This window comes from Scylla paramamosain, chromosome 33, assembly GCF_035594125.1.
Source record: "Scylla paramamosain isolate STU-SP2022 chromosome 33, ASM3559412v1, whole genome shotgun sequence".
Classification (NCBI taxonomy): Eukaryota; Metazoa; Arthropoda; class Malacostraca; order Decapoda; family Portunidae; genus Scylla; species Scylla paramamosain.
In genome coordinates this window covers 1167920-1183284 of record NC_087183.1, presented here as the reverse complement: position 1 = coordinate 1183284, position 15365 = coordinate 1167920, and the positions used below count along the sequence as shown (strand labels likewise).

The following is a 15365-nucleotide window of genomic DNA, read 5'->3' as shown; positions in this document are numbered from 1 at the left end:
GGGACCGGCACTTGGGAACTATCTAATCCCGACGTGGCGAGCAAACTATGCCTCAAGGAAATTCATGTTCTCTCTTTTTCATGCGGACCTGTTCTGCCGCCTCTTATCTTCGGGGGAAATATTTTCTCGGCAATTCCAAGTAGAGATTCTGCGTTTGCTTGGGAAATGGGAAAGGGGAAAGTTTTTTTTTTGTTATGTGGTGTGTGTGTGTGTGTGTGTGTGTGTGTGTGTGTGTGTGTGTGTGTGTGTCTGGTTTGGGTCTTATAAGGAAGCTTCATGTAGACTCAAAATATTACATTTATGTTAAGGGTTTTTATCTTGATTTATTAAGTGTGGTGAGTAGATTTTTGTGGTGAGAAAATGCAGGATTAAGCAGTAGATCTTTATTTCCATAACGGTTCGACAATGAGGACGTTACAAAAATATATATATCTTGTACCATCCTGTGCTTTTTTTTTTTCACCACTCATTATCTGATATAACAACGTAACTGTAATAACACAATAACGACAATTAAAGTAGCAGTCTCTCAGCCTCTGATGATATTATGTAACACTTTTCATAACTGACAACGAAAGGTCGTGCTAGATTATCACAATTCATGCCATAGATATAAAAATGAGACCACTGGGGACAAGCAGATCATCGACTTTACCTGTCTGTCTGCCTGTCTGTCTGTCTGTTTGTCTGTCTGTTTGTCTGTCTGTCTGTTTAACTATCTATCTGTCAATCTATTCGTTTGTCTGTGTCTCCCTGCCTGCCTGCCTCTCTCTCTCTCTCTCTCTCTCTCTCTCTCTCTCTCTCTCTCTCTCTCTCTCTCTCTCACCACCACTACCACCGCCAAATTCTATCTACCGGATAAGACTTCAAATACAAGCAATTGAAAAAGGAATGAACCTAATGAACCCGAAACAAACCACCGATTTAATCATTGCAGTGAAACCAAATCCCGTGAACCGCTAAAAGCATCACTTGCCCATACAGTCTGAGTGAATTAGCCTTCCAGTCCAGCTCACAACGTAATGCTAATACGGGTGTCTGAATCGCACAAAAGGATACGGACAAAAAACTCAGACAAAAAAAACATTAATTGATCCCTGCAAATCACACAGGCGGTCATGAGGGAAGGGAGGCGCACTGGCTGATGGAAGCACTGTTGAAGAGCTTGTCTGTATATGTGTTAGTGTGAATATCGTTGAAAGTAACTACACAGGTGAATAAGATAGCTTTGAATTGTGTGTCTTTTCTGTAAAACACGCGTGAGAGGCGATGGGATGTGTGTGTGTGTGTGTGTGTGTGTGTGTGAAGAGGGGGGAAAGGAAAAGGGATGGATGGATGCATTTGTGTGTGTGTGTGTGTGTGTGTGTGTGAGTGTACATGAGTATTAATGGTGGCCTTATCACACTGCAACACCCATACACTCTCCCTAACATAATTTGCCACCGCACGTTTATCTCCCCCTATTGGCGTATTGGAAAATGAAACCGTGAAATAAAGTTGGATGCAGCATGTGTATAATTCCCACATGCCGATCTATTTTCGTATATATAGGAAATAAAGCTGTAGAAGAAGGAAATTGTTACGTAAAATTTCCTAAATATATACCGTAAAGGGATTTTGTTGTTGAAAAGACATAATATTCATCCGCCGATGGGTTTTAAATTGAAGACAGCGACTTATCTCACGTCTTTGCTCATAACTCACTGCTCTATCTCTCCTTCATCCTGCAGTGCCTTGGCTCAACACTTCCACCTTACATTGATGCAGGACTTAAAGCGCATTGTAATTTCAGTTTTGGAATGGAGTTCGGATGGTGGATGAAGTGCTGAAATAGAGATCTAGGGTCTCAACTTAAAGCCGATTCTTGCTAACTGGACTTCCCAACACGTGGCTTCATTGTCACATTTAAAACTCACACAATATTAATGAAGAAGAACACAACTACTGCTTACCACATAACATCTTTTTCTCTAGATATGCTTTTCGATGTACATATGAGATCAATATTTCTGACAGCTCTCCGCCACCAGGCCAGGCCATCTGTCATCATCATCCATCAATTTATCCAGCCATCTCTTGAGACTGTGTAATGTCTGTGCACTTAACTCTTTTGTGCATTTTGCTAGTTTGCAGTCATGCTTGTAATTTTCTTTTCCATCCCTTTAAATATAGGCAGTAAGGCACTACCTCTGCTATTTAACCCTTTCATTCCAGTGATCATATATGAACGATTGCATCAGTGCGTCCGTAGCGACGGCGATCGTTCCCGTAATAAAGAATTTTCGCGCCTCAATTTTGAGCTCCAAGCGCGGTTTCTCGAGTCAGATGGCGCGTGGAAGTGTCTGGCATCTGTTTCCACCCGTAGTGTTGCCACTAGCTCTGTATATTTAGCGGTAACTAAGCTATTCTCCCATTCTGAGGGCGACACTTGGCAACCCCAGCGACCCGCCGTGTGGAAACCATCCTCATAAGAGCCAAGGGACCTGATAAGAGCGAAGGACACGGACAGCCTGATAATAGAGAAGGATCTCAGATCCTTCCCTATTATTATGTGTGTGTGTGTGTGTGTGTGTGTGTGTCTTCTCCGGGCTGTTTCTGGTTGACGGATCACACAGCGAGATCCTTGATAAGCCATAACTAACCTTTTCAGAGATCACATGGAGCTACAAAGTACATCATTGTATTCAGAATAACACAGAGAAAAAAATATTAGTTTTCAAACAGTCTTCTGACAATTTCTAGGTTTATGATTCTTACCCGTCATGGCTTATGGGAAAATAGTTTAATCACCGGAATATAAGGGTTAAGGATGTTATAACATTTCATATAAAACAACACTGCGACACCAGTAACCATTTGCACCACACCACCAACACTACCACACCTTTGATAACACCATCACCACCACCACCACCATCACCACACTTACATTCACACACCACCACCACCACACCATTAGCGACACCCGCGGGGCCCATTATCGTGGCCTCAGGTGTCACGAGTCAGGGAAAGACGAAGGATAACTAAAAGAATTCTCTTTTTTTTTTTTTTTTCTCTCCCTCCCAGACAAGCCGATCAAGATATATAGTTTGGAAGGCCGCCAGCCAGCGCCCACCAGCGGCCCCAGTGCCCCTTGTGCCTTCACTTGCGGCGTCCCCTCTCCCCTATCCTCCTCAAAGTCCTTCAGCATGTCAGGTATGGCTTTTATCTTTTACCCCCTCCGCTATTTTTCTCTCTTTTGACACAGCTGACGAGACCTTGAAGTGGGGTGCGTCTGTCATTCTCTTTGTCAGTGCTTTCCCCGTTTTCTTTCATGTTGTGTGTCATGTCTGCTAGATGGTGCTGCTGCTGCTGCTGTTTTTTGTTAACGTTTGGTGCACGGTGTCGGTTTGCCTATTATAGGCAGCACGGGGATGTTGCAGCGGTGTTTTGGTCTTTGTACAGGTCTAGTCTTTGTTTGGAGAGAGAGAGAGAGAGAGAGAGAGAGAGAGAGAGAGAGAGAGAGAGAGAGAGAGAGAGAGAGAGCGGTGGGGGGGTGAGGTCGCCCATGAAGTATCTTGTGTTGCTAGTGATGATGTATAATTACTGATATGCAAGTTATTTGGTGTCATTTGGTATTCAGTCAGTTAGTTTGCTCGTAGAAGTGGTGAGGCATGGAGGTTGCCGTGAATTGCAACACAGCTTGCACGTCTATATATATATATATATATATATATATATATATATATATATATATATATATATATATATATATATATATATATATATATATATTGTGTAAAATGAATGCACATTCGACAAGCAGGAAAGTTGAGCCAGGCAGTCAGTCGTTTAAGAAGGGGAGTTGAGTTGTTGGGTGGGAGTGCAGCCTTCATAATCGGCACTCCTTGACGTGTTCTGCTTACTGTCTGGGTCTTCTGTTTTCCTCTTTTTGTTTACTTTTTATGAGGTCGTTTCTTCTTCCTGTTTCAGACGGCGGTGTTCCTCTTAATGGTGTGCGTGACAGTGTGCGGTCTCAGACAGTTAAGTCTGTGTACGTGATGCATTGTGAATTATGAATAAAGTCAAAACATTTTCATCCATAAAAAAACAAGTACTTTCATATATTAAAGGAAAAATACAACGATTTTCTAACATAAATGAGTTGACGTGGCTTACAAGTGAATGGCTGCCATCATTAAAGAGACATTAGCAAAGATTGGTAGCAGTGAACGACCTAAATTGTTTCCGAGCTGTGAAATGAGTTAAAGTTTGATAGTTTTAGGAAATTACTGCTTCGGTAATATGGCAGTGGGACATTTCATTTTACCCGCGCCTGGACGATTACTAAAAATGCTTCCCTTTTCTTGGTGTGAGAGCGAACACATCTCTGCGTCTTTTGTGTCGGTTCACCATGGTTTGTTCTCTCCTTGGAACTGTTATCAGATGCCATCGATGAACCGCATTGTTTTGTGTATTTTTTTATTACATTAATGAAAAATACTTGCTAAATTATCATTACAACTATGAAAACACTCATCAAAAACACGAATAACTTTCAGTAGAGCCTGTTAAATGTCAGGGATAAAATGATGCAATGCTTGGGATTACAGTCAACTGTATCACATCTACGTATACTGCCACTCCCTCTAAGACTTAAAAACAATTGACACGCATACATGTGCCCTGAGGAGTAGTCTAGGAAACAGGACACAGTGCAGCATGTAATACATTTATAGCCTTGATCCGTTGCTCCATCCTCCTCGTGTGTCATGAGGGCTAGGAGTGTGTCTTTTTGTTCTGTACTACCTTCACCATCGTTTTCCTCACGTCCTACCAAAAGAGGAATAGGAAGAAAAATGGGAGGTGGTGGATGGAGCAGAATACGTAAATTTCCTCTTTCACATCTTTATTTCCTCCTGTTGCTCCTCTAATTTCCTGTCTCGATTCGTTATCTTACTCCTTTTCTTACGTTCTTCGTGTTCTTTTTTTTCTCTCCCTTTTCTCAACAACACCAAAGGGAACAGACCACCACACGGCTCCTCGCTACCTGGCTACCTGAGAACTCGATATCGCGGCTTTCCACTCACCTGGTGCTATTACAGTTAGGTGTTTATCCTTATAAGGCAGTGCTTGATCGACTTACATTTGCGTCTTCTTATGAAGTCACGTGGAGGAGATACTCGTCAAACACAAACACGTGTGCTTTTAAAAAAAAACGTTCACTAAAAATCGCATTAAGTGCAGCTTTGACCACGTAAAGAAAAGGAACGCTGACAGTTTTGCTTCATGTGTACACGCGCATCGTTTGCTTTCTTTGGAAATTCCAGGGTTACTAAGAATTGTAGTGTTTAGACCAGTCGTTGGTAAGGTGACAGGCTTTTACAATTTTCAATATTTACTCGTATCTCTTTGTATAGATTCTCTCTCTCTCTCTCTCTTTCTCTCTCTCTCTCTCTCTCTCTCTCTCTCTCTCTCTCTCTCTCTCTCTCTCTCTCTCTCTCTCTCTCTCTGAACATTTTCAATAAATGCAGTGATATAATTAGGGAGGACATATTAGTACCTAAAGTTTACACTATCGTGTGACAAACGCTACTGTCCACATATTTGCACATACTACTGACTATACACTGCACGCTGTACACTATAAACATCAAGGTGGCTGCTGATGTAGCCATCAGTGGGCGGCAACCTTTGCCTGCTGGGTGGACATTTGCCTGATGTGAAGGCGCGCTGGTGGGTGGTGGAGTAGGACCTGGGACCTCCAAGAGGGAGTCGTTGCTCAGCACCGTCCTCGTGCATAGTTCAGACCTCCTCCAGGTGGCCCTCAGGTCCGTCAGGTGCGGCACGTGCTGGACCTGTGCCTTGTGTAGCACCGTCAGGGCGGCGACTCTCCTGTGGTGCTCCAAGCAGTCCAACGCTGGAGCTGTTGCGCCAGTCTGTTGTCTCTCTCTCTCTCTCTCTCTCTCTCTCTCTCTCTCTCTCTCTCTCTCTCTCTCTCTCTCTCTCTCTCTCAGCTGGTGTCAGTGGCTCCAAAGCTCTGCCCGCGAGTATAAACCGTTCTCAAAGTTGCCCGTCACTTTTCTGTCTACCAGACGCGGTCCGCCAATCGCGCCCAACAGTTACTGGTCTCAGGACGATATTGGCTTGTTTGCTGCAGGGCGGAACTCAAATAACAGCAGCTGGCTTTTTAAATTAGATATTTAGATAAATTAGAATTAGAAAATAAACCCCGTGTGTGTGTGTGTGTGTGTGTGTGTGTGTGTGTGTGTGTGTGTGTGTGTGTGTGTGTGTGTGTGTGTGTGCGGATGCTGCTCATGGATAGCATTCAAGAGGACGTGACAACACTGCGAATTCCAGACAAACACCGTCTTTCTACTTTACCTCTGCGTTGCCTGGTTTGGTCTGTGTGTGTGTGTGTGTGTGTGTGTGTGTGTGTGTGTGTGTGTGTGTGTGTGTGCTGGAAAAGTTATTTCTTCGGCGATATAAAATTCCTCCTTAGACAGGAATAAAAATCTCACAAGCCTATAACAGTTTGCGGCGAGAAACAGGAGGCAGCAGGAGTAATGGCGGCCATTACGTGCACTCTGCCGCAGCCGCCTTACTGCTTCCTGATAAATTTCCAAGTGCTGAAATTACTGTCATATAAAGAATACAGTATTTCATCTCGCTTATAATAAAACATGATCAGAATTGTGAAGAAAAGTGTTCAGAAACATGAAGGAAATTATTACCAGTCCAAGGGAATGTATATATATATATATATATATATATATATATATATATATATATATATATATATATATATATATATATATATATATATATATATATATATATATTTTTTTTTTTTTTTTTTTTTTTTTTTATTTAAAAGACTTAAACTCGTGATCCATAATGCACAAGATTTCATTTATGCTGCAATGAACACTCGTACAGTTATCTAAAACACTTTCACTCGTGATTGTGTATGTGTACCTTGTCATTTATATTGTGAACGCAGGGTCACCTGAGCGGCCGAGTGATGGTCTCTTATAACAGAAACAAACCTATCGTGTCCACTGCCTCATTCAAAAAGATATCTTATTTTTGTGAGTCATGGAGTCTGGCTAAGGCTACACAAATGAGATGACACACCGCTCAATATGTAGCTCCCATAAGCTGGCCAGTTTAGTTTCGGAGAGCTATTGGTACTGCTCTTGTGAAACAGTTTGAGTCGTAGGAAGAAGAAAAACAGAAGCAGCAGAGATTTCCAGAGTTTATCAGTAAAACATATGAGAGAGCGAAGATAGCGAAGATACATGCATAAGTAAATTGGACATACTATGAGCAAATATAAGTCTTATGCATCGAGGCGTGGGAAATGGGAAGCATCCATTTACTTAATTCAGGAAAGTTGTAACCAGGGAAATAATACTAAATCCCCGCGTCCTGAGACGCGGGATTTAGCAGACTGGGTCCTGGTTAGGCTGGTGGGTCCCTCATGACGACTGAGAGGGACTAGAGTGCAGGCCTTTGTACCCTTCCCGCGAGGCATGTCATTCCTGCAGGGTAGGGCTGGAACAGAGGGGACTGTTTCTCCCTGGATTATCTGATTTATTCATTCATTCATTTTTACTGTTTTTTTTCTTTTATTATTTGTCTCTTTCCCTCTAGAATATGCTGGAAAAGACAAGTTCATAAGGAGTGCTGTGATTGTTCTGCCACTCTTGTTTAATTTATTCTTTTTCTATAACAGGAATAATGGTAGAAGATATGCAAAAGTGGGCCACAAATTGTCTATCTTTAAAACTTCAATTAAAAAACAAACCTTACAAGTAATGATGGATATAAAGTTACAAAAAAACTAAAAAAAATTAGCCGTCAATAATTTTTCAGGTGAAGTAGATTTTAGTGAATTACCTTTCGAGGAAACTAATTATCTTGAACTTTAGATTTATGAAAGAAAATTAACTTTCTGGAAGTTCCTCATGCCGACTCAAAATAATTAATAAAAACACCGGACTCTCCTTCAGTTGTTTATTGTCTTTCTAAAGGCGAAGAGAGAGAGAGAGAGAGAGAGAGAGAGAGAGAGAGAGAGAGAGAGAGAGAGAGAGAGAGAGAGAGAGAGAGAGAGAGAGAGAGAGAGAGTTTAACCTGGATCTCTTCTGGCGTTTGAATTGAGCACGGAAAAAAAGAAAGAAAAAAATAAATAAAATATATATATATATATATATATATATATATATATATATATATATATATATATATATATATATATATATATATATATATATGTTTCTTTCTCTCGTATTAAATGGAATGATTAACAGAGCCACAAATACTTCTCTGTAGACAATATAGAAACTGACATGGAACAGACAAATCAAATGCTTCACTACAACCAAATCAAGTAAATTACTTTCATTTGATCCCACTATGGAATTAAAAAACCCGAATGCATCATAACATGACTGGATAATATCGGTGTTGTTGTAATGTAATGCAATGTATTCATTCACGTGGTTGTGGAATGCAATATGTATCCAAATGATGCCATCCAGTGTCGTGCAATAAATTCTGTCACAAGTCAATGCGTCCGTGACTTATTGGAAGCGTGCACACCGCCACACAGTGACGCAGCGGGGCGGGAGTGTGGCCTCGCCTGTGGTGCTGCTCACACGTGCGAGTATGATACGTACTGGACTACATGTAGGCCGTTGAGTCCCATGGATTGTACTTTTATGGAAATGGTGTAATTTCTGTCATTTCTCTCTCTCTCTCTCTCTCTCTCTCTCTCTCTCTCTCTCTCTCTCTCTCTCTCTCTCTCTCTCTCTCTCTCTCTCTCTCTCTCTCTGTGCATTGCTTTGTACAAAGGCGCTAAAAACGAGAAAAAAAAAAATACATATCAAGAAAGTATTGCTGCATGTTCTCCTCCTCCTCCTCCTCCTCCTCCTCCTCCTCCTCCTCCTCCTCTTCCCTGGAAGAAGGACGAGGGGCCGGCGCCAAGTACAGCTCGCCTCGCATACTCGTCCTTCCCTTGGCGAGATGGAAGAGACAGGGATGGGCTGAGCTGGACGAGGTGGGGCCTTCACATGGAGGATCGAGCAGGGGCTGGGTGGGACACGAGGAGCGGACTGAGTGGAAAGTTTATCTGTTGCTTAGGTGTTATAACGATGGTGTGGCGGAGAGGAGGGAGAAAAGGAAGGGAAGAAGAGGGAAGAGTATCTACAGGTCTAAGGAGAAGATAAGATAACTTTGTGCTTAAGATTTAGGGGAAAACTTGAATTTCTTATTTTATATTCCCCAGGATCATATTTAACACTTTTTCGAAAGTTGTTTTTTCATTATCACCTATTTATTTATTTTTTTTTTTTTTTGCCTATTATTTTTTGCATTACACTTTCTTAAAAATAGTAATGTTGCCTAAGGATAAAAAAAAAAAAATACTTTCCCCTCTTTTTTTGGGGGGGAAGGAGATTTCATGCTAATAAATTTTCCAGTGTTCTGAATATTAACAAGAAAAGACTACATTGCTGGAGTTTCAATGCCTTATTCTCTTCTCCGCTTCTTGTACTGCATGACAACATTTACTGATTATCAAATACGTAAGCTTTCGTTTTAAAGTCGCTTAGTCAAGAGGCATTTGTAGGAAGGCGCACCAGGCGGGTAGTTACGTATATTACATCCAACAACGTGTTCTAGCAGGAGTTTGGGTCAGGGAAGGCCGCCTCGCCTTCCTGCCGGTATTGACGAAGGAATCTCCATTAGAGGACCGAAAGCAAGGCTTTATAAGATATGTTGTGAGGGGTTATTCCGCCATGAGTGCTTCATTACTCTGCCGCAACGCTTAATCACTCTTGTAAACAAACTACAAGTAATTCTTCGTTTGTTCTCTGATTTTTGGGTGAATAGATTTAACTCTGTTGCAGGCATTTGTCTGTTTGCATTTGTCATTTCCAAGGTGTGACTGGTTTATTCTTGGTGTTCATAAACGTTTCGGGCTCTAATCTCGGCTTTTTTTTTTTTTTTTTTGTTTACTGACTTCAGTGAGAGTTATGGTGGTTGTCCAGGTTGTTTCATTATTAATTAGTAGGTTAGCGAGAATTCTACTACACTATCAGTAGGAAAACATCCATGAGAACCCGATTAATCATGTCTGGCCATCTGAAATCTAAAATAATCTTGGGAGCTGACCACGTTTAAGAATCATATTTTCTGCTTCTAGTATAAAAATTAAAGAAATTAAATCCTTTTCGTCTTGTTTCCCCGAAAAGTATAAAATGACTTTACAGTATTGTTTAACGTGTTGGAAAGCAAGGCATTCTGAGGAGTTAATTTTGTACAAGGCCTCCACTATTTCTCTGCAATATGACTTTGTTCATCTGTGGTTTGTGATGATGTACCGTTGTAGTACAGCAGAAACAAAAATAGTAATTATCTCAGTAATAATTACCTTAATATCATTTTCATAACTGTGAAAGCAATAAGAACAGTATTAATTCATTAACAATAATAATGAGCTTGATAATAAGAGTAATAATAATAATAGTAATTAATAATAATAATAATAATAATAATAATAATAATAATAATAATAATAATAACAACAATAACAATAATTTATCTCTTCATATAACTTTCATTGTCATTGTTGTTCTCTGTAGTGCTGTCCATCCTGAGACGCGGGGATTTAGCAGACTGGGTCCTTCCTGGTTAGGCTGGTGGGTCCCTCATGACGACTGAGAGGGACTAGAGTGCAGGCCTTTGTACCCTTCCCGCGAGGCATGTCATTCCTGCAAGGTGGGGAGGAACAGAGGGGACTGTTTCTCCTTGGATTATCTTATTTATTCATTCATTCATTTTTACTATTTTTTTTTTATTCCTTGTCTCTTTCCCTCTAGAATATGCAGGAAAAGACAAGTTCTATAGAAATGCTGTGATTGTTGTGCCACTCTTGTTTAATTTATACTTTTTTTCTATAACAGGAAGAGTACGGCTTCCTCATCACGGCTTACTACTTGCTCATAAATTATAAAACATCTCTTTTTCATGTCTAACGGCTCTTGTACATACAATATATTAGCCAGTCAAATTACACGGTACATTGTAATTAATCTTGTGATGCAAGGGCAGCTCTGTATGAATAGTAAGCGATGTAATAGAATGTTTTTGTTTATAATAATAACAGCTGACGTTTTAGTGTTTGGTTCATCAGTCTTTTGTTGGAAGTTTTCGAGTCAGTGCATTTTGTTGGTACATTTAAATAATGAAAAAAGTGAATGACTATGTAATTATTTGTATAATGTAACAATGGTGATAATTTAGTACAAGACATTATACATATGGACCCCTATTTTTCGTACAGTCCTGCTCAGAACTTGACTGAACTGTGAGTAGTGTTTTCCCTCGATCAAAAGGCCTCTGATGTGTTGGTAATCTGTTTCCAAATATGATCACTCATATTTTTAGCAGACCATGGACTTTAAGAGAGAAGACTAATCACAAAGAACGTGACTGTGGCGTGTTTGCTCGGGACAAGGTACTCGGCCCTATGAAAGGTTCTTATGCCATCTCACTGCCTCAAAACCTCGGTGTCTCCATGCCGTGAAGCTTCACTGACTTGTGACCGGTTTATTTAAGCCCTGTCTCTGTACAGTACCTACATATATACGTATGTAAGTTAACTTGTTAGCAAAATATTTAATGAAATCCTAAAGAAACGATAATCTATGGATGTGTTCTTCACTACAAGTGACTATTTGCTCCAGAATATTAAGTAAAGTTCATCCCATAACGTCAGTCATTCATTATTCTTTTAGTGGTGTTTTATCATTCCGTCTTATGCATAGCAAAAAATGCTTAGTACGATTTTCTTATCTTGCTTCCACTCGCATCGTTTGTCTCTCCGTCCCGCAGTAAAGCAGTCATTCATAAACTTTCCTGTCCTGCAGATATTCTTAATAGCGTAACACATTGGCAGACACTGGTTGCTACAGTGGTTTACGAGTTAAGCTACTTGATATTCATAAGGATTATCGATGCATCTGTTACTCGGCTAAGACCAGAATGGACAGCTCGGTATGTTACTCGCGGAACCAAATCTATAGTTAACTTACTAGATATAATTTTGTAAACTGTTGTTATTTGAAGGATCGTCGATTGTGAATTTACTCGTATTATTCTTATCTCAACACGTTTTGACGATCAATCCACTGACTACAATTATTGTAAAAGACTTCTTACTGAAGTAAAGTAAAAAAAAAAAGTAAAGTAAAATTAACAAAAATTCATAACAAAAACTGCTTGAGGGTAACATGAAACCATCTTCTTTGTACACCTCATTTCCTTTACTGCCATTCTCTGAATTCCAGCACATTTTATTTAGTTTTGATGGAGCACTACACAGCCAGTCATTACTTACAAAGTTATTCATGACTCGTGCTCGTGCTAGCAGGGGACGTACATTCATTTTTCAGATGGACTGAGAAATGAATTACTAGTAAGACATAACGAGATTATAGAAAGCTTCCTTGACACTCTGTACTGAAAGAAAAGTTTCCACACTTTTCACAATTACTATTTGTTATCAATCTGAAACCTCCATTGTGAAACTGCGAAAACAGCGTTCAATATTTCTTACGGATACAGGCTCTTTGTCTGAAGAAACCTTGAAGTAATTGGATCTGAGTCAAACAGAAAAAAGTAACAGAAGCTCTAATGTGACGCAAAGAGAAGATGCCTTGTAATAATGCATTGCCTCGGGAAGCCAGTGACAGGCGAATTGTTCAAGGGACAACACTCTGGTGCAGAATAACAGATGCCCGTCTCTTGACGATCAAGGAATATCTATTTTCAGAAACAATAGATCAAATTTTAGATCTTGATAGCCTAAACTTTAGGTCTTCTGTGCTTGAACATTTGATGTATGTTTATTTATGTCTCTCTCTCTCTCTCTCTCTCTCTCTCTCTCTCTCTCTCTCTCTCTCTCTCTCTCTCTCTCTCTCTCTCTCTCTCTCTCTCTCTCTCTCTCTCTCTCTCCTCGCTCTCTCTCTCTCTCTCTCTCTCTCTCTCTCTCTCTCTCTCTCAGGCCAGGAGTTAATCGCACACGTCTCCTGCCTGTGAGGGCGCACACGGGCACTTCCTTGCAAGAATAACATGCATGCGGAAGTTCGCCTAATACTCACTAGGCAATGATTCCAGCGGCGCTAAGTTGGACTCAAATGGCTGTAAGAAGAGAGGGGGCAGATCTGGGTTGGCTCGGAAGTAATAAGAGAACTTCACTATTTCTTCTTACTAAGGAAAGGGCACTATTTTGAATACTGTTTCTGTATCTTGAGTTGGAAATGGATGGGTGGGTTCAGGGGATGAGGGGCGCCGCTACTACCATCTCTCCTGTGCCGCGTCGCCTCGTCCTCGTCCTCACTCGATTAAAAGAGGCAGTGATACACGAGACACTCCTGACAAGAGTCGAGAATCCTTCAATTCTCCCTTCTTTCCCTTCCTTACTCGTGGTGTTCTTCCTTCCCCTCCTCCATCTTTCTTTTTTTTTTACTCCTTCCTTCCGCGCTTGCTTCTCATGCTCATGCTCCTTTCTTTCGCCGTCCTTCGTTTCCTTCTTTTTCTCCTCCTTGCCATCCTCCTCCTCTTATATCTTCTCTCTCCTCCTCGTTCTTCTCCCTCTTCCTCCTCCACTTTCCGCCATTCCTCTTCCTCCTCCTCCTCCTCCTCCTCCTCCAGGATTTTTTTTTTCTCGTACTTCATATATTTAGTGTTCTCTTCTCTGTTTGACGTCCAGTATTTTCTTTTTCCATTCAGTTACTCATTTTTTCCTTCTTTCTCATTTGTATTGTTTTTTTTTTATTTCGTTTCTCGTCTTTTTCTTACGCCTCCCATTTGTAACATTCTCGATCTTAACTGACTTATTTCTTATCTTTTTTCAACTTTCTTTTTTTCTCTTTCGCTTTATCAATTTCGTTGCTTTTATTTTATTACTGGTCGCAGACAGTTTTTCTCCTTTCGTAATTTTGTTTTATATTTTTAAATTGATTCCACCATGATTATATTTTTCAGTTTTCCTTTCCTGGCCATTTTTTCTGTTATTATAATACATTCCAATGAAATTTGCATATATCACCCTCCCTCCCTTCTCCTCCTCCTCCTCCCTCTCCCTTACTCTCCTTTACCTTCGCCCACCCTTTAATCTCCTCTCCCTTTCTCTCCCTTCCTCTCCTTGCCTCGCCTCGTCTTGCCTCGCCTCGCCTTACTTCGGCTTTTCTGTTTTCTGATCTGCTCTGTTCTCTCCTTTCCTCTCCTTTGTTCTCGTTTCCTCTCTTTTTTCTGTCTTTTCAATCAGTCAGTCCTATCTTTTCTTCTCTTCCTAATCGCATTTCTGCCATCTCCGTTACTCTCTCTCTCTCTCTCTCTCTCTCTCTCTCTCTCTCTCTCTCTCTCTCTCTCTCTCTCTCTCTCTCTCTCTCTCTCTCTCTCTCTCTCTCTCTCTCTCTCCACGTAAAATAAAGTTATCTACTCTTAAAAAATATCCCTTTTGTTGCTACAGTCATCCTTTGTTAACATTCAAACAAAAAAAAAAAACGAGAATAGAAAGTTGATATAATCTTTTCTAGCATGCCAAATTATTTAAGCGAGTGCAGTGCAAAATAGTCAATAGGGAGCTTTAAAGAAGATATGATTAAATTGTGAATGAGAATGATAGGCGGGTGTACTTACGGGACTGCAACGTGTAGGCCTACTGGCTCCCTGCTGCTTCCATTGTGTTCTTATGTCCTAAGTAATTGTTATAAAAATGTAGGTGATGAAGAAATAATAGTCTGTCAGTGAAAGAGTTGAAGCAGTAAAAACATGTCTAGCAGCTGAAAGATTTAAAACAGAGAAGGAAATTGTCTGGCACTGAAAGGGGTAAAGGAAAAAAAAATCACCCAGCAGTGAAAGAGTTGCAGCAGAGAGAGATAAAAAAAATGTCTTGTATTGAAGGGGTTGAAGTAGAGAGAAAAAAAATGTAGCAGGAAGGGAATTAAAAGTAGACAAAAATGTTTAGCACTAAAAAAGTCGAAGCAAAAAAAAAAAAAAAAAAAAGTCTTGCAGTGAAAGAAATGAAGCAGTAACATGAAGAGCACCACCATCCAACAGACACCCAAGCATAACAAAAACCACCACAGGCCGCACTTCGCCCTCTTCCAACACGATGCAGAAAACTTGAAGCGTGAATGTTTTTTGGCGCGAATCATGGCGGCAAAGCACTGGAAAAAAAACACCAGAAATGAAGTAACCTGCAACACCCATCACTGTATTTAGCGTTTTTCCCTCAGCCTTAAATCCTGTGATGAGCCAAGACTCCATACTCAGCCTTTGTAACTCTTCAAAGCTTTCCTCTCTTCCAAACGTCA

At 40.5% G+C, this 15365-nt stretch overlaps 1 protein-coding gene across 5 annotated transcripts in view; it reads left to right on the top strand.

Moving 5' to 3' along the window:
- Positions 1-15365, top strand: part of LOC135089521 (antifreeze protein Maxi-like) — a 175091-nt gene that overhangs the window by 93731 nt on the left and 65995 nt on the right. For all 5 annotated transcript variants that reach the window (XR_010261518.1, XM_063985116.1, XM_063985119.1 and 2 more), the window contains exon 2: positions 3067-3195. Coding sequence is in view for 4 of the 5 variants with exons in the window: in XM_063985116.1 (XP_063841186.1) it covers positions 3067-3195 (129 nt within the window). In the remaining variant the exon portion in view is untranslated. The remainder of the gene's footprint in view (positions 1-3066; positions 3196-15365) is intronic.